At 38.0% G+C, this 19534-nt stretch overlaps 1 protein-coding gene across 6 annotated transcripts in view; it reads left to right on the top strand.

Annotated features, from left to right (window-relative positions):
* The window catches only part of CKAP5 (cytoskeleton associated protein 5), a 54265-nt gene that overhangs the window by 4262 nt on the left and 30469 nt on the right, over positions 1-19534 (top strand). For 5 of the 6 annotated variants that reach the window (XM_042038473.1, XM_042038469.1, XM_042038475.1 and 2 more), the window contains 13 exons: positions 6118-6209; positions 6744-6937; positions 8045-8251; positions 10699-10870; positions 11787-11919; positions 12207-12310; positions 12682-12795; positions 12999-13103; positions 15637-15726; positions 15830-15994; positions 16792-16920; positions 17673-17852; positions 18777-18890. In XM_042038473.1, the coding sequence (XP_041894407.1) occupies positions 6153-6209; positions 6744-6937; positions 8045-8251; positions 10699-10870; positions 11787-11919; positions 12207-12310; positions 12682-12795; positions 12999-13103; positions 15637-15726; positions 15830-15994; positions 16792-16920; positions 17673-17852; positions 18777-18890 (1764 nt within the window). In that variant the 5' untranslated portion in view covers positions 6118-6152. Of the gene's footprint in view, positions 1-4050; positions 4196-6117; positions 6210-6743; positions 6938-8044; positions 8252-10698; positions 10871-11786; positions 11920-12206; positions 12311-12681; positions 12796-12998; positions 13104-15636; positions 15727-15829; positions 15995-16791; positions 16921-17672; positions 17853-18776; positions 18891-19534 lie in introns of all 6 variants that reach the window. The other variant, XM_042038472.1, reaches the window with a different exon arrangement.

Consider the following 19534-nt stretch of genomic DNA (forward strand, 5'->3'; position numbering starts at 1 on the left):
GTCAGGGTGAGTGTCCGGCCCGGCCCGGCCAAGCCGCGGGCGGTGCGCGGCGACGCTGGCAGGGCTTGGCCCGGGCCGGCCCGGCCTGGCCGGGCCGTGGGGCGGAGGCGGCGGGCAGAGACAATGCCGGGCGGGCGGGCGGCCTGCTCGCCGTGCCCGGCCGCGGCCTGCGGCTAGACACCCGCGGAACGGGAAACATCGCTGGGCTGCGGGGACGCATCTGGGGCTGCGGGCAGAAGTGGAGGGAGTGCTCTTCTGGAAGGTGCTGGGCATGGCGGGGGCGCCGCTAGTTGCAGAGGGAAGCCGTGCTGGAGGGAGCTTCCCTTGGCGAAGGAGGAAGCTAGTGATGTCTCCGCGGGAGCTTTCCTTCATCAGCAGTTCAGGCCGTCCTTTTAAAGAACATCGCATGAGCCTTTTCATGCCTGAGCTTTGTAAAACCTCTTGAGGGGTGGGGGACTTTACAGCTTATAAGCACAGTCCCACCGACATCTTTCACTCCAACAGTCCATCCTTAGAATTATGTCAGTGCATGCCTGTGCACTTGCCCGTGGGTTGCCCTTTTCCCTTTTGCCCTTCTTGTCTCCGTAAGACTGGCTTCACTCCAGGCTTACCCATGCAGTTAGAAATTGCTTTTGGTCTTTGCTGTAACAGAAGGTCAGTTTATTTTGCATTGTCTTTCACTTTTAGATGAGTGGAAAAGAACGGCCCTGGTTACTTTCACAGGCCATGTATTAAAACTTATCCTTCCAGAGAAACTAAGTATTTATATCTCTTACCAATGACTTGTCATTTATGCTGTTAAAATTTCACTGAGGTGAGTTAGGACGTACAAGTTAGAGCAGGCAAGAGAGAATTTAATGCTGTTTGTTCGTGAATGCCATTTCATTGCTGCTGAAGCCGTAGCTTCTCTTTAGCATGCATTTCTCCTTTTTCTTTTCCTTATTCTGAGGTTTTGCTATTTTTTTCAGCAAGAATCTTGTATCTTGCAAGTTATAATTCATCTGTCAATTGAAAATGCCAGCCTTTAAAATTTGGTAAAATTTTTATTGCCTACTGTGTTATGATTACTTGAGTCTTCAACCTTTTTTCTGATCTACTTTATGTTGCGTCCAATGGGAAGGTTTGGCTAGCAAATACAAAAAACCCATGTTGGACTAAACCTCTAAGAAAGTGAAATTTCATTGTTTCAGAGCCGAAGAGCAAATGTGACCCAGAACTGCCATTAAATGAATAAACAAACAAAATTTTTTCTGCTAGGAAAACTGTGGCTGCACTAACAGAGATCTGTCTTGCAGGAAGTACAGTTTTATCTGAAATGTGACCTCCAACCATATACACTCCAAATTTGTGCCCTACTGTATAGGAACATCTCAAACAGATTTTTCCTTTAAAAAGACCTGTCTTGATTTCTCAGAACTTAGTCTTGAGTAATGCTTTTGAGAATCTTTCAAAATATGAAAATATTTGATGATGTTCTTGTGCCACAGTAGTATTCAGTAGGTGAAAGTGAGTAGGGAGAAGTAGACAGTCAGTATCAATAAACAGCTGGTTTTGTTTAGCATAAAATGGCTTCCTATTTTGCCATTGTACATCTGTAGAAAATCGTCTGGAAGCTGACACTTCACAATAAAATGTAATGATAGGTGATGAATGTATGCTTCAAAAGAAATCACATTTCTGAATGTTAATGATGGAAAGACTTTTCCTTAGCGGTACCCCATGCTATAAGCTATAATGTTAATGCAGTTCAGCTCTCAAAACTGTAGCTGGAAAAGCATTTATTTGGAAGTTGAGTAGGAGCTGCTCAGAGTAGTGCATGGTTAATCCAAACTTTGATGTTTTGATACTTTGCCACAATCTTTTAATGTGTTGGTAAATTTGTTTCCAAACTTACTTATATTCATTTGAGAATTTTCACTTTTACATTTGAAACTCTTGCATTTATGCTACCTTGTAAATGCTTTCCACTCTTGCCACATCTTGCATGATCTCCCTTAAAAAGATCCTGTTCTTTTCTTGATGGTCTTCATTTTCTCACTGTTCCATAATATAAACTTGCCCTGCCAAGAACTGTCAGGGAAGATTTGTTCTTCATTTACACTACAGATTTCTCAGGTGACTTGCTTTTGGAAATGTTGCATTGACCAGTTTTATGACAGATGTCTCTCACAAAACTAACTTTGGTGGTTCAGTTGCTTCAGAAGTATTGTTTTCTGGATTTTACAAAGTGAATGTTGTTACTGAAAGTCTTAATTCTGTTTGTTCCAAGTTGTGGCAACAGAAAAAAATCTATGTAGGTCAAACGCTTCATTGCTGCAAATTCACTAGTAATAACAGAATTTAGCTGTGTTACCGTATAATGAGGTCACTTGCTACTTGGATGTTGAGAAGGACTTGAGGTTTACGTGTCTTTGCAAAGAAGCTTTTAAGAAAAACCTTTTTGTCAAATGTGGGATACACTATGATTATACAGAACCCAGTGACTTAATTGAGAGGAGAAGCAACTGTCTTTTATTCTTGTAAATGCAAGATGTAGACAGTACAAAATCTTGGCATTTGGACAAATGTGAGCAGTGATGAAGCTAGAAAGACTGGATGTTTAAGAAGGAGCTTTCCCTCTGTGACCATGGAATACTTTCTGAGAAATTCTGTTCTAGAGGGATTTGTCAATTGCTGGGGGAAGTATAATTTTATCACTATTTTTAGATGCCAGAGTCAGTGTAGAAGGCAACTTAACCCATTTTTTAATTGAAGTATTGATTGTAGATGTTAATGACAGAAAGTAGTAGGGGAACTGAATTGACTAGACTGAAAAAATAGGTGAAATGCTGTTTCATGGTCATTCAGCTTCCCTCCTTCTGTCTCTCTTATTATGTGTGATCCCCCCAAGGTGAGTACATTGTGATGTGGGAAGGGAAATCCTAGATTCTTTTCTTCTAGATTCTGTAATGTATCGCTAGTGTACAAGCAAAAGGTTGTACTTTGTGGCAGTGAACTGTTGTATATGTGTACGGGCAAAAATAATTGTAAATCAGTATTAGTCCTGTAATGGACAAGCCTTTTTAATAGAGTTGCTATTGACTAGGGTTTGAACTGAATTGAGGTTTGTAGTACTTGATTGAGGACTGTCCTACAATGAGACTTCTTTCCTTGGCAGAACAGATCTCCAGAGAGAAATAAATGTTTCTTTTTATTGTTGAAGTAGGAAGTTCATGCTTTTGTCAGTTTTCTAAAAAACAGAGTTTAGATGTCTAATACAGGTTTCAAAATTTTCCTGTTGTTTCTGTTGCTGGAATTTTCCTGTTGTTTCTGTTGCTGGCAGGTGTGTTAGTGCTTTCTTCCCCCCCCCCCCCTTTTTTTTTGTTGTGAATAACTGTTATCCTTGTATTGGTTCCTCATGTGTTCTTCAACAACAACAACAAAATACAAAGAGGCAATAGCTTGAGTTAGTTCCAAGTTTCTGATTAAGAATCAGAACTACCTAATTTTCTATGAAGTTCACTCTGCTTGTTCTTCACAAAGGTGTATGTGACACTGGGAAGAAACCGCTGCATCTATTTATGTTGTCTGCATCCACACTGAGGAAGTACTCCATTATTTCTGTACTGGTGCATTAAAATGAAGATATTCCTAATACAATCTCATTTTATACTGGCAAAGCTGTCTTTGCTGATGGCACTTGGCTGCAGAACTAACTTGAGTGATAGGGAATTTTACTGCTGGAAACTGTGTTCACCCTAGGGCACTCCTGCATCCTTTGCTAGGTTGGCTGTTTGGAAAGCTTTTCATGTAAATTCAGTCTCATTTCTTGCTTTTGGAGAGAAGTCACCACCTTCATAGAATTAGATCTATTTTACCCCCCACCTCTGTGTTTGCCATGCTTTTGGGTGTGGGGTGGTGCTTTTTTTGTGTTGTTTTGGTGTGCGTGTTTGATTTTTGGTTTTTGATGGGTTTGGGGTTTTTGTTAGGTTGTTTTTTTTTTAATAGGTAAAATGCATTGAGTTTGAATCAGGAGTCTAATTTCTATTTAATTTTGAACTCTTTCACTAGGCTGAAGGAGGGATAAGAGGAGAGGTTGGGGCAGAGAAAACATAAGCAGGAATTTAAACAGATGAAAGCAGATCCATTGCAAAAGGCTGATGAGGTTTGGATGCAGTAACTCACTTGCCCTTTTGACCTCGTATGATTGTTTGAGGTTGGTATGGCCTTTGAGTTGTATTCTTATTGTAAAGTTTAATTTGGAGTGCCGTTTTTGTCAATTCCTGACATGGAGGAATGCTGTGACTAGGGTTTTGTTTTGTTTTTCAGTAAGTTGAACAGTTAGAAAGGTAGTGAAACAGAATTAACAGTTCAGTAGAATGGATTTTAGGTAGCCTCACTTCTGAGTGCTTTTCTTCTTACCTAATGAGCAGATCCTTTCATTCTTAGTGGTTTACAGTTCTTTGGCCCTCCCAAAAAGATTTTTTTTTTTTCTTTAGACGCACACTTGGTACCACTGTGCTGATGTCAAGAAAAAATAGCCATATTGTTGTTTGTTTGATGAGAAGGGAAATGAGAAGGACAAACCATAATAATGCTTGGATACACTTGTTTATATATGTAGTCAACTTGTGTTCTGACATTAACTCTTGTTTTACTGCCATTGGGCAAATTAATAGTTCATGCATGTATAGTGAGAACAGTATTAACATCCATAGGAACTTGTAAATATTTAAGGCAAGCTTAGTGTAATTTGCTGTGAGGCTCTGTGTGTTGGTGACAGGTAGGGGTTTTGGAGTTCTTTGTGTTTCTTAATGGTTTTTGTTTTTTAATTGTTGGGAGGTTGGGTTGTTATTTTTTTAAGTATCTTCTAACTAATCCAGGAAGGAATAAAAAAGGTTGTTTTTACTGTAGGCTGTTGCTAGCCTAATTTTGCCGTCGAGTTAGCTGTGTCTGTAAGTGTTGTGTGGCTGACCAGAAGGCTTTGAAGAACTTGCTTATATTAATTTATGTGAGTGGAAATACACTCCTAATTCAAGGGATTAATTTTCTACAGAGAACCTCTGAGTATTAGGTGAAATACTTTGTATGCTAAAGTATACAGTTTTGCTGGTATAGGCTGAATTTCTGTTAGGAGCATTCTACTAGTGTTGTGTGCTTATATGCCTGTAGTGATTAATTGTTGTATATGGTCGGGTTATAGAGTTTTGGGCTTGGTCTGTGAATTCAAACTGGTGTGTTGAAATGTGTTACTCCATCTCTAGTTTGATTTTGTGTGTATAAATAACACTGGGAGCTCTTTTTACTGCTGCTGCTATTTTCATTTTGCTGATCTCTCTGCATCAGACATGTTCTCTCATTATTTTCTGAGCAGCCAGGTTAGTTGTACAATAAGTCTGAGACAGGCATTGAGCCTGAGATCTCATCTGTCATACTGTAATAGTGTTCTTATTTTAATCTAAAGGGAAGGGGGAACCACTAAAACTTGAATGAGTAAGGATTTGAGCCTTACACGTGGCAAGAAATTGATCTCTTGTTGACAGTTGCTGACGCTGCCTACATTAGAATTAGGGCAAAAATGGGTTTTGTTCTTCTCAGTAACTGTTCATTTCAGTTGTGCTGTTTGTAAAATTGTTAAAATGACTGTCCTTACACTTGCATCTGATTATTTTTTGACACTGATTCATGGCACCTGTTGCTAAAAGCATGTGTCAGTAAGAGTCAGTGTTTAATGTTGATGGCAACTCACTTTGGTTTAGTGCCTTTAGCTGTAGTACATTCTTCCTCAAGCTTAGGTGAGGTTATATTCCACATGCTTTTTTGGCTTACTAAAACTTTCACTGACTGAGACTTGTAGTGTCAGAAATACTACAAACTGCACTGCTCTCTAATCTTTAATGGCTTCTGGTAATTTTCTAGGGCTTAAAAAATAGTGAAATAGTGGTCTGGTCTTCAAGGTCTGTACCGAAATATAATTACAACCTTGGATCGCATATTAGCGATGAGATTTGCTACAGAAGTGGGGGGGGGGAGGGGGGTTGGGGTTTTTTTGTTTTGTGTTTTTGTACTTTTTAGGTATAACTATGGATACACCCAATATGTATTTTTCTGTTTTCTAACTTGTCCTTATCTCCACAGAAATTACTGTAGTTATAGAGAGAGCTTGATTTACAATGGGGGACGACAGTGAGTGGATGAAGCTGCCCATTGATCAGAAATGTGAACACAAGGTAGGAAATCTTGGATTTGGCTTGCTGCGTATCTCTGCTTCTGGTGATTTTGTAGTGCTTCTCTATCTAAATACACCATAGTTAGGTAATCTTGACACCTGCATGGTGTGAGTATTAACAGCTCTGAAACTGCATCAGCTCTATCCAACCTAGAGGTTGAATAACCTTTATTAAGCAGATTTTAGTAGCATGGTATGGCGTAAGCTTGTGCACTGAAAGATCAGTTCGCTCATTCACGTGGAGAAATTACTCATCTGTAGCTGCAGCTATTGTTGGGCTCCCACCTCCTCATTGGTGGTTGCTAGAACTTAGGAAGAGCAGTGGGGAAGACTGGCATCTCTCTATCCAGGTCATTCTTGGCAGGAGAAAAACAAGTATTTTGGCCTGTTGCATGTTATTAATATAGACATTGAGGAGAAATCTGCAGGTGCCAGCTTGATGAGTATACTTTCAAGTATGGTTGAAGAGCTTTGTGAGATTGGTGAGTTAAGGTTGTACTAGCACAACATTTAAATGTCCAATTTCTGCTTCCAGCTATGGAAAGCCAGATTAAACGGTTATGAAGAAGCCCTGAAGCTCTTCCAGAAGATAGATGATGAAAAGAGTCCTGAATGGTCCAAGTATCTTGGATTGATAAAGAAATTTGTGACTGACTCCAATGCAGTGGCTCAGCTGAAAGGACTGGAAGCAGCTCTTGCTTATGTTGAAAATGCTCATGTAGCTGGGAAGTAAGTAGCCTTTCCTTGCTGCTCTTAGGCTGTTAGGAGAGTTTAATGTGCCTCTCTGAGAAAGGCTGCAGCTGCATGTAGATTGTGCAGTGGCCACTAACAATTCTGATCTCTCTCGTTAAGAGCAGATCTTGCTTTCTAATCCAGAGAACTTGCCAAATGACAGGCTCTCCTTGTGGATGGCCTCCATGTGCATATTAATTTGTCACAAATTGCTTGCAGTGTTCTAAGAAACTATTGAAGGCGCTAGTAAAAATTTCTGAAATGGCAAAAAAAGTAAATCAGTAATGAGGTGGTGTAAGTGCTATGAACTGGAATCTCTGTTCTTGTGTGATTGAAACAGTCTTACCTGTACAGGAAGGAGCCTTTTTTTCAGGTGGATGTCTGTGTAATTCATACATGAAATAAAATGTAGTTAGGTTTATATGATGTTGCATCCAGCATAACCAATATGAATCTCCATACCTGCCAATTTCTTCACTGGATGTTTTTTAGTACTTCTCTGTTGTCTAGCCCATGAAATAGGCCATACTGAGGGTGAAATAAAAAGCACATAATAGGCTAGATTAGTGCTTTTGTCCACTGACTTTGTGACCTGATTAAATGAATAAAAGTCTTACTTAAAAACAAATAAACCCAAAGCTTTGTTTAAAAATCTAACAACCTTGCACACTCCTTGACTTAAAAGTGATGTAAATGATTTTGTTTATCTGAAGCTTGGAACGATATGTGAAATACTGTCCTGGGATTATGTACTGATACAGATAACATACTGCAACGTATACAAATCCAGGACATGGCATTTTTGTGAACCTCAACTAGAGAATTTTAATACACTCCTGAGAACGTCTACTATTCACTGGTGTAGTCTGGTGTTAGAATCATGTTAACTATGATCTGTGTTCTTTTAATTAAACCAGATGTCAAAGTCATCCCTTACAAAAGGTTATTTCCCTGAAGGTTATCTTAAGATGTAGTCCCTTTTATGTGAAGACTTGTTGGGTTTTAATCTGGTTTCAGTGTTGCGTGTGTTTTTTTCTGTAGATAATGATGTAGAACACTTAATTCACGTAAATGTTTCAAAAGTAATACTCTCTCACCTTTCAGGACAACAGGAGAAGTAGCATCTGGAGTTGTAAATAAAGTGTTCAATCAGCCAAAGGCCAGAGCAAAAGAGCTGGGTCTAGATATATGTCTAATGTATATAGAAATTGAGAAAGGAGAGGCAATACAAGAAGAATTATTAAAGGGTCTGGACAACAAGAACCCGAAAATCATAGTAGCATGTATAGAGACACTGAGGAAAGCACTAAGGTAAGCTTTTATAGTTCATGGTGTTTTTTGTGGTTTTCTTCTTTGCTTTTTCCTCACCCCAGCAATATGTGGAGTCTAATTTTATTGCTTAAGTTTTTAGCAGGCCCTTGTTATTGTTGAGTAGAATGCATCTTTCCTGAACTGGTATTTTTTGGCAACAACAGTTGACAGCATCATAGGATCTGTTAGATGTGAGGGTTGTCGATGTTGTACAAGCCTCATCTGAATCTCTTTTCATTCATGGTAACTGTTTACCAAACTTGCATTTTCCCAGCCTCTGAAAGAAGGGCAAGATTAGTGAGTCTTGTTACAGACTGTGAAGCTTCTCTTCTGAGTATCTGTAATAAACTCACTGATGTGAAAACTAAAATGTAGTTTGGTTTTTTGGTTTTTTTTAAACCACCGTTTTCTTCACTGGTGCGGACATGTTTAATTGGGTACACAGTGTGTGTTTTTAGAAGAAGAAAAAGAAAACCAAGCTCATTGCACAGTAAGCTTCTATTGTCTATATAATAATTCCTTTATTGACCAGGAGAGCTGCTAGTACTCCCTAAAAATCAATTCCAATTTAAGATGCTGTAGTAGGCTTCAGTATTACATTAATTTTTGGTTCCACATCAAGTTTGTTTGCTGCCTTTGAGTGAAAAATGCTAGGGCTTTATGAAATTCTTATACTTGGTGTATATATAGTTTACTGAGCATTAGGTGTTTTTTTAAAGGAAACAGGTAATTGTGGAATTTATGGACAAAACACTTCTTTCTGAGTAAAGTAGCTCATGTGAAAACTATCATTTATGTGGAGAGTGCCTTATGCTGTATTTCTTTTAGAGAACTTGCTGAGGCATACATGGAGATGATCCTTGTTAAACTAATTGTTTCAGGCTTTGGTAATGTCAAAATAAAGCTTTGGGCTTAACACATTACCTATGATTCTGCTATGTGAAACTACTGTCCTATATTTAAGAACATATTTTAGCTATTTAAAATTGCTTATCTAGTTAAATGTCCTTTTAACACTTTTAACAGTGCAGTGTAATTAGAAACCTGCATAACCTTCCTCAGTATCTTTCAACTAACTACTTCTGTAAAATGTGCCACATCTGTTTTGGTTTTTTTTTTCTTACATGTAGTATTTTATTATCTTTGTGATGTTAAGATCAAATACTCTCATGCAGCCCTCTTGGCTTAAACTCCATCTTCTGCTTCTGAGCTGTGTTGCTACTTAAATTTTTCTTACGCTTTGGTAGGCTTTCTGCATTGATAACAAAATTTGTCTATGTTGTACCTAGGTGGGTAGCTTGAATGCATAACTAGTTTAATTTCTGGTATTTTCTGTCTTGTGCTAAGGTTTCTGTTCTTTCTTGTTACATAAATTAGATTATATGAATTAGATACTGATAAGTTCGCATAGGCACTTTTCCCAAATGCTCTCTTTTTGAGTCATGATAGAAAAATTGAATTATTGGGCAACTTATTGTTCACATAAACTGTATTATTTCCAAGACCTCTTGAAGGTTTTTGTACTTAGTATGTTTTATAGTTGGTGTTGAAATAAAATTATGTGCACTAGAATTTGTAGAAAGTGAGACATGTAGATTTTAGTTCTTGAGCAGCCTTTTTTGCTAGCTTTTTTACGTGGAACTTGAATTGGAGGGAACCATAAGAAAAAGTGTGATGGAAAAAAATTAAGAAGAAGAAATGTTTCTGAAGCAAAAAATTTATTGCTTTTGAGGTGATTTACTTATGATGCCTTAGTAACTACAGCGGTTAACTTTACTATGAGTTTGAAAAGAAAGTTCTTGTGTTCTCATTCATCAGTGATTGAAATAGGAAGTTTCGTGTATTAAGTGCAGGAGCATGTAGAATCTCCCGTCAAGGACGGGTGATTGGCTGGGGAAACTTGTGAAACTTGTTTCATGTGTTCTTTCAGTAGCACATATTTCAACACGTGTTTTCTGTGAAGATGACCCAAGCTCACTCTAATTATCTGGTCCAACAAGTGGAAAAGTGACTAATGCTTTTACTGCAGTTTGCTTCCAAGGATAGACAAAGGAGATTCTATTCTGATTTAACAAAAAAAAAAAAAAAAAAAGTAGGTCATACAAATTTTGGTCTAAGGACAGCTTCTTTCTTTCTTCTCTTTTTGTTTTTTCCCCCCGGCAAGGGAGCCGATTTAAGCACCAGATTAGATTAAGTGCTTTGAAGTAATATGAGAGGCCTGATTTTATAATTCCAAACTGGGTGTGGAGGTTAATTTTGATAGGGCATGTATTCTTTAAATCCTACATCATCTCAAAATAATATCTATCGTAATGGTTTGAGTAAACGACAAAATTGCTGAATGTGCACTGTAAGACTTTCATAGACTGTTTTTTAAAAGATTATTTATTTGTGGATTGCTCCCTGGTTCCTGGACACTGATGCTATTCTGTGTGTTTAACTTTCAGTGAATTTGGTTCAAAGATAATCTCACTGAAGCCAATCATAAAAGTATTGCCAAAACTTTTTGAATCTCGGGAAAAGGCTGTTCGAGACGAAGCCAAGCTCCTTGCTGTGGAGATCTACCGTTGGATAAGGGATGCTTTGAAACCTCCATTGCAGAACATAAATTCTGTTCAGGTAGGCAGAAGTATTTCTGTATCCAAACATTTGATCAAACACTTTGATGGTCATCCTCCCTGATTCTGTGGTGTTAGGCATTCTTACAGTCAAAACTGGAATGTGTTTTTTTAGCTCCATGTAACTTCACCCAAAATGTTGGTCACTCTTTGTCATTTGTAAGGAAATTTTAACAATGTTTTGTTGCTCTGAACATACATGAAGTTGTGGGGTGAAGTGTCATACTGAAACGGAGGATAGAAATTGAGCAGTAGAATGGTTGCCCTTATAAAAGACCCTTGAACTGAAAGTCTTCAAGTCAATCATTTTCATTCTCAGTTTCCTTTTTCCTGAAGTTTTTTCCTCTATGCATCTGTTCATACTTGTTTGATGATGCTGAAGATGTGACTGTTGCCCTTCAGGAAGTGGCATTGCATTATGATAGACTATTTCATAATTTTAAAACTTTATAAATTATGCATCCTTTCCTCCTACCCACTTGAGTTAATTGTGTTCAGGTGGAAAGCAGTAGCTTGCTTCAAAAGGGCATGGTTAAAAAAAACCAAACTGTTTCATCAAATGTAGTTCAGTATGTGTGTTTCATCTCAGTTTTAATGTGTAATAATAGCATGGCTGTAAAGGAAAGCTTCCTTCATGTTCAGCCATTTTTATTTCAAAGTGTCTACAGAGGGCCACACCATTCTGACTGTTCTACAGTTTGTTCTTACATAAATGCTTTGCAATAGTATTCTGTTCTGTGGATATACTTAGTCAAAGACTTCTGAACAGTGAAATGAAGTCACTCCTTTAGTGGCAGAAAAAAAACCTTGAAAGATAGTGCTATCTTGGTTTTGAAATGGGAAAACTGTAATGGGTTGCTTGTCTTGAAATATGTGCATAATGTCTCTGATACAATGACTCTTTTCCCTTTTGGCAGCTAAAAGAACTGGAAGAAGAATGGTTCAAAGTGTCATCAGCTGCTCCTAAGCAGACCAGGTTCCTGCGTTCCCAACAGGAGCTGAAAGCAAAATTTGAGCAGCAGCAGGGACTTGGAGGAGATGCAGATGGAGGTAAACTTCAATCTCTGAACTCCATTGGCAAGTACATTACTTGTATATAGTTTGTGAAGGAATGCTTTAAATTGTAAAGGAGCTTTTACTCAAGCTGGTGCAAAACGTGGAGTGCACTACACAAGAAGAAAATGTCTGCAGGAGGAAGTTTAGATGAAAGAGTATCTGTCTTTTGAAATAGCAAAATCACAGCTGTTTATAGCACTTTCTAAACAATGAGCTTTAGGTGGTGCTCTAGTCAAAATTTTGTGTCACTCTGCTTATATATTTCTCTCTTCTGGTTGCAGGAGGTGATGATGAAGAAGAGGCGGTACCGCAAGTAGATGCATATGAGTTGCTTGAAGCTGTAGAAATTCTTTCCAAGCTTCCCAAAGATTTCTATGAGAAAATAGTAAGCATAAACTTAAATACTACCTGTTAATTCTATGTGTAGCTGATGAGTCTGAAGACTTATGGGTATTCTGCAATGTGTGCTTTAGTGCTGCATGGATAATAACAGACTAGTGTTAATAAAATATAGACTACCACAAATAAGTCCTAAAGTTGAACTTAGTGGCAAGAAAGCCGTAATTTTAAGGGGCTGAGGTATGTCCTGGGAAAAGATTGTATTTCATATTTCATTGTAATTACTGATGTTGAACTGTAGGGAGACCTTGATTTTCTCAGGATGGAATAAAAGTTTTTAATCTATGGTTTGTGGCAAGTGTGCTTCTCCAGAACTGTTCCTGTTTATAGATTTAATGTAAATTATTTGCTCTGCAGGAAGCAAAAAAGTGGCAAGAAAGGAAAGAAGCTCTAGAGGCTGTTGAACTGCTAGTGAAAAATCCCAAGCTGGAATCAGGAGACTATGCAGACTTGGTGAAAGTTCTCAAAAAGGTAATAAATAAAACCCAGAGTGCACATACAGTTTAGTATTTGTTTGTAATTTATTTGTATGATAGTTTAAAAGTTTGAGTTGATATAATACTCATGAGTAGAAAATTACTAGCTGGAACAGTTGTGAAAATAACCCAATATGTGGCCCACTGACTACTGTAAGACATTCTTCTCTGTCTCTGAAACTTGGATTTTCTCTTCAGGTTGTTGGAAAGGATACAAATGTTATGTTAGTTGCTTTGGCTGCCAAATGCCTTGCTGGACTAGCTACAGGCCTCCGAAAGAAATTTGGACAGTATGCAGGGCATGTAAGTAAGAGTATATACTTTTTTTCCTGATTTTATTGATGCTGGACACCTTCTTTCCCTTTCCCTTTTCCCTGTCAAGCCTTGGTATTTATGAAAGGTATTCTTTGTACAATTAGAAATGCTTACCTACCCCTTAAAAGAGTAAGCATTGAAATACTTGCCTAGGTCTTTGCAGCTTAAGTTTGAAAGGACCTTCTTCGTTCATATTCAGCAACGTGAAACTTTCTGTTGCATTATAAGTCTTCTGTACTAAGAAAATTGAATTGCTGTGTCATGAAATGAACTTTATTTACATTACCTCATCCTAGAGATACCCCCACAGGAATGCGTTTGTAGGGCACAGTGGAAAAAACAGCTTCTAAATCAGAGCTCTACTTAGCACCTCCATGGTGTATGTTTTATGATGGTTGGGTTTTTTGAATGTTGGGGGATGGTAGGTGGTGAGCGTTCTGTTTCTTTGTTGCCTGGGTTTTGTGGGGGTTCTTGTCTGCTTTAAATAGCCAAAAATTCTGAGATTTTTAGTACCAAAATGTTCTGGTGATCTAGCTTAGTGCTGTTTGTTCTCCTTTGCTGCTCTTTTCTTACCAATAGCTAATATCAGGGGATACAGGGAAGCTTAATCAGTAAGTGGAAACAAAGAGAGCTTTTAATGAGCTGCAGTTCTCCCTCATTTCTCAAGCCTGTGTCACTGTGTTCTTTAAACTACTCAGTCAAATTTTTCCTGTGATAAGAAAAAGTAACAGTGTTAGAGACAGAGAACTGATGTGCCTGGCTGTTGATAGAGTTGTCTCTGAATTGGGAAGTTGCTGAATCTCACTGCTTCAGAAACATTCAAGTCTCCTGAACTCTGAACAACAGTTTGGACAGTCACTTTCATTCTGAAAGCTGTCTGTAGTTATAAAAATCATTCTTGCATCTGTTTTATAGTTGATTTCTGAAGGTTAACCCTTATAGCTACAGAGTTAGTTACAGAGCCAAGCTTCTAAAATAAGGGTGTAGCTCTGTGGTTGCCAAGCAAATGCTGTTGAGAATATGACTTTTTCAGTGCTGTAATGGCAGCACTGAATTGCATAATCTCAGTACTTATTTTAGCAGTTCACTTGATTGTTTACTGGATTTATTTACTTGTGAGGGAGATGTAGACCTCTCCTGAGAGTGGGCATTGAAGTGTTATGAAACAGAATTGTTGCTAGAATTATATGATTATAAGCTCTTATTAGTTAAATATAGGACTGCAATGTTAGTCTGCAATCTGTGCTCTAACAAGAGTAATGAAATCATGCATAGAACCATACTACTCACTGTAATTGAGTACATGTGTACCAGCTTCACCTCTGACTGCATTTGTAGCCCTGGACTAATTTTTCTTCTTTCCCTCTCACATGGGCTATGGCTTCTAACTTCCATGTTAAAAAATGCTAATTCTGGCTGTCAGCATTTTCTAAAACAGAGGCTTCGTGATTTTAAATATCTCTTCCTTGTGACTTTGTAGGTTGTAGGGGTGTCTAGCACCTTCAATAGCGTGTATGATGGTCTTTGTGGTGCCATCTGTATTATCTGAAGGTTTTTTGAGTTTTGAAGTCTGTGAACTGGGAATTTGGAGGTTGCAGCCCAAAAAAAGATACCACCTGAGCCTAGGTCGTGGTGTGCCACAAGGGGTTGAGATCCCATAGTCAGCTTCTGAGTAGAAAGTGAATCTATTTTGTGTTATGCAAGAAGTTATAACTTCTGTAAAGGATCCAACTGCTTCCAAACTATGAACTGTTGTGTTTGTGCAAATCTTGAAAATAGCTTGCTTTCCACAGTTAAGATCTGCATGTTTCTGGCTCACTGACAGAAGTACTTACTGTGTAACATATTAAAATGGACCTGTTCATATTACTGGCATGTGAGAAAGTCTGCAGTGTAGGGGTTTTTTTGGTTTTTTCCCCCCTTTAATATTTTATGTATTTGTTTTTTCATCAGTGATTGTCTGAGCACCTAGACTAGGTAGAAATTGCTGTCAAATTCCAGTATGGCATAGTTTACTGTCAGATGTGCTTTTTCAAGATGATAGATCTGAAAAATATTGCCGCAGAGGATTCTGGTTGCTTTTGTTAGCTGTGAATCAGATGAGGACTTCTTAATGAGCCATGCTTAGTGCTGTCAGAAAGCTGGGAAAGAGGGGCCAGGTTAAATGCTTTCTTGGATTCTTAGAATACAAGAGCACAGCACTCTTTGTGTTGTGAAATCGTTTATTTACATTCTATTGTTCTGTATTCCAGAGCGTTAATCTGTAATTATCTGTGAATTTGTATGTCTGCCTTTTGTTATGAAATTGTTCAGAAATCTGTATTTGTTAATAGTGACAGAAATGAGTTTAATATCAGCAGCAAGAATAAACTAGTTCAGACTGCTGTTGTGTACTTCTGGAGGGGTACAGCAGGAATGTCTGAATTACTGAATTCTCTGCAAAGTACCGGGGTGCACACTATTAGGCTTTCCAGTTATATTAGTGAAGAGGGGGTTGACATTTTTGTTCCCTTTTCCATAGGTTGTTCCAACAATCCTGGAGAAATTCAAAGAGAAGAAGCCCCAGGTAGTGCAGGCACTGCAGGAGGCCATTGATGCAATCTTTCTTACAGTAAGTAAAAGTGAAAGTTTCCCCATTGTCTGAGAATTGGTCTCTAATTTTGATTTGCTTTTCTCTTTACTGAAATAATGACTTTTTTTATTCAACATTGTAGACCACACTGCAGAACATAAGTGAAGATATTTTGGCAGTCATGGACAACAAAAACCCAACAATTAAGCAACAAACATCCCTTTTCATTGCAAGAAGCTTCCGACACTGCACACCTTCTACTCTTCCAAAAAGCCTGTTAAAACCTTTCTGTGCTGCACTTCTCAAGGTAAAGCAGAAGGAGTTGGTACTTCTCTGGCATTGACTTGACATTGGGCAGTGTTGTTCTGAAACATTGGATTGTTTGGGGAGGAAGACCTGAAGGTACTGCAGAGACCAAAGGGTTCTTGTGTGCTGTGTAGCCCTCAGAGTCAGTTTTGACTGATGTCAAACTTGAAGGCGACTGTCAGTCGGGAACAATTCAGTTTCCTTTTTCTTAGCTTTTTTGAAGCTGTAGATTCACTAAGTTTGTAATAGATCAAGGCAGTGATTTACAACTACTGAGCTCCCAGACACTGCCACTTGCTTCTTGCACACATCTCCAACAAGTTTTTGTTGGAATGCTGCCATTTACTATGAATAAAAGAACAACTATCATTGACTCATACGTGGCAGTGAAGTTCGAGCATTAATCAGTGTAAATGATAATAATGATGTATACTTTTTTCTTATTGCAAAATAGCCCTTTCCTTGTTATGGGCACTATCCCTGGCTTAAAAAATGGAGATTTGAGCAAGATTGCAGAACTTTAAACTCTTTATGAACTGTCATGATGTTTAAAGCATGAGTGTTCAACCTCTATCTGTGGAAAAGGCGCAAAGATGAGAACATGGCTGTATCTGAGAAAAAGTAGACTTGATCAGTACATAGGAAAACAGAGGGGAGAAACAACGTTTTTCTTTCTGCAGTGGAATGTTAAGGATTATTCTTTGGTAGACTAAGGTTTTAAATAAGGGGAAGGGATTTATATAATAGATGTTTAGATATGGGCCACAAGTCACATGACAAGTTGTCTTTTCTCTGCAGCATATCAATGACTCTGCTCCTGAAGTAAGAGATGCTGGATTTGAAGCATTAGGCACTGCCTTGAAAGTAGCTGGAGAGAAGGCTGTGAATCCATTTCTAGCAGATGTAGACAAACTAAAGCTTGATCGGGTAAGTATTGTTATAAATGTAAAAAAGGCTCTATTTATCATTTTAAGCTACATCTTAGGCTAGAGAAGATGAAAGATGATGCTTTAGCCTAGTTAATTTCAGCACAGGTTTTTGAAGATGTATTTTTTTTTACTTAAATTTTATTGATGTTGCAGGGAATCTGAAAATCTTTTCATTCTTACATAAAGCATCTGGCTGTATTGTCTATGAGGTGGGTTGTGAGATTTAGTTGTGGTTTTGGTTGGTGGTATATGGGGTTTTGTTTGTTTTTTGACAGTTTCTCTGTTGTCTGAAACAAGCCTTTAGGTCACAACCATATGGTCTAATTTTTTATTACTACATAAGATTTGGTATTAATGACTTTCCAAGAACAAAGTTGTTATACTTTTGTGTAACCTGACAGGTATGTTGACTGAATGAAGATTTTATAATTTAAGGTGCTCAGACTTAGTCTTAGACCATCTATAAGTATCAGTAGGATGTCAGTGTTTTCTTTGTCTATAAATGCACTTTATTTTGAACTAGGAAAATTATTTTGGCAATACAGTGATGGTAGATACCACTGACTGGTTAACCTTACTATTGGAGGAACACTGGATAACAAAATTTTGTGAAGTAAATAAACTCTTCATACTTTTTCCAGAGTAGTCAAGTTTGAGCCACTGCTGGGAAAGGGACACTCTACATCCAATTGTTGTAGCTAAATAGCTTCTTTTCATTCCCACCTTTTTTTTTCCGTCACTGCTTGACAGATTAAAGAGTGTGCTGAAAAGGTAGAATTGGTTTATGGTAAGAAAACCGGAGCAGCTGAGAAAAAGGAAGGCAAGCCTGTTGCTGGAAAGACCACTGCTCTTCCAGGGCCTGGAGGAGATAAAGAAACAAAAGATGCAGCAACCAAACCAGGACCACTGAAAAAAGCATCTGCAGTGAAGGTAAGAGATTGTCTGACAGTCAGTTGTATGTGATTGCATCAAATAGTTACTGCAGATCAAAGGTGGCCTGTTGAATCTCCTTCCACTGAGCTCTCACTGTCGTTTTGCAGGAGTAGGTGAGCCTAACAGCAGAAGCAATCTTGGACTTTCTGGGAGTGTACTTGATGAAATCTCGGTTTTTAATGATACAAACTGTCTTGTCATTTAAGTCTTAATACCAGATTTTGATTCTGAAGTAGTGGTAAGACTGGAGGCATTCAGAGGAGCCTCGCATGTAACATTGATGTGCTCTGTGATATGGTAATACTTGGCTGAAGTCAACATTCCTTATAACTAGCAAGGTTACTAATTAAGTATTGAGTATTTCTTCAGCATCGTTTTTAGTTTGTTCCTTTGTTTATTTTGGAATAATTTGAACTATTAGCCTGCATTTCTCTAATATTCTTTGGATTTTAAAAATTGACTGCAGTAGGTGGTCTTTGTAATATGCTACTTAGTTCTTCAGGTGGGATACCTGGAAGTGAATAGGAGAACAGATAAATTTTTGAAATCTATTGGTACTCAGATAACCTGGGAAAGAGACACCAGTCACAAGTTTAGTATCCAGCCAGGATCTGTAGGAGAACATATAGATGAATGCATTATTTCCTGAACTTTCGCAAATACATACATTCTTTCCTTTTTCATCTTTCTTTGTCTTGTACATCCCTGTTATGTTTTGTAATGCCTATAGTCTAAAAGCAATATATTAATTAAATAAGCTCTAACAGAAAACTATCTCTGCCTGCAGTTGTTATGCTATCAAAGAAATACGTATTTTTTGACATTAGAATATAGCAGTGTAGTGTAGGAAAGATAGCAGTTCTTTTGATATCTGTGCTAGAGACTATTTCGTCTTGGCTAACTTGTCCATTAACTTTCTAGGCTGGGGCCCCACCGAAGAAAGGCAAACCAGCTACAGTTGCAGGTACAGGAGGTGCTGGGGCTAAAGGCAAGAAGGGTCCTGAGATCAAAGAAATATTTGAGTCTGAGCTCTCTGTGAGTATTCTGCTGTTCTCTGAAATACAAAGCCTGCTGTGATTGCAGCTTTGGTTTATCAGTTCTTCAGGTACTTGAAAATTTTTCACTGAGGTTGTTTTTGTTAGGAGAAGGGAAAGCAATACGTATAGATTTATAACTGGTGAAATGGACCTTTGGTAATTACACCTGTTCTTTAGGCTCTTGTTGGCACAGTAAGCAATAAATCATGATTATAGCCTTATAACAGGGTATACTGTTGTCTCTGAAGTAGGCAAAGATGAAAAAACCAATGATACTTCATATGTAATTTAGGACACATTATTTACTGAAGGAGTCTGTTATTAAAAGCCTGAGAATACATTATTCTGGAGTTTACATTGAAATCTGAAGTGAAATAAAGTAACAATTAAATGAACTGATACAAAACTGTTCTGTGCTGTTCATATTAAGTTACATTTCAAAAAAATTACTGAATTCTGCATGTTAGCTGGGCATCTACCTACTTTTCTTGGTAGGGAGCCAGGTACACTCAGGTATCTGTAGGTCAAAGAGTAACAAAAACCTATTAAAGCTTTGCTAGATGTATCTGCAAGTTTTTTGGACTGTCAGTCCAAACCATAGTTGTATTTGGAGTACTGCTTAGAATGAGTAACTTCCATTGT

The sequence above is a fragment of the Corvus kubaryi genome, unplaced genomic scaffold (assembly GCF_017639235.1).
Source record: "Corvus kubaryi isolate FWS band 111438036 unplaced genomic scaffold, C.kubaryi_AGA036_p1.0 37392, whole genome shotgun sequence".
Lineage (NCBI taxonomy): Eukaryota > Metazoa > Chordata > Aves > Passeriformes > Corvidae > Corvus > Corvus kubaryi.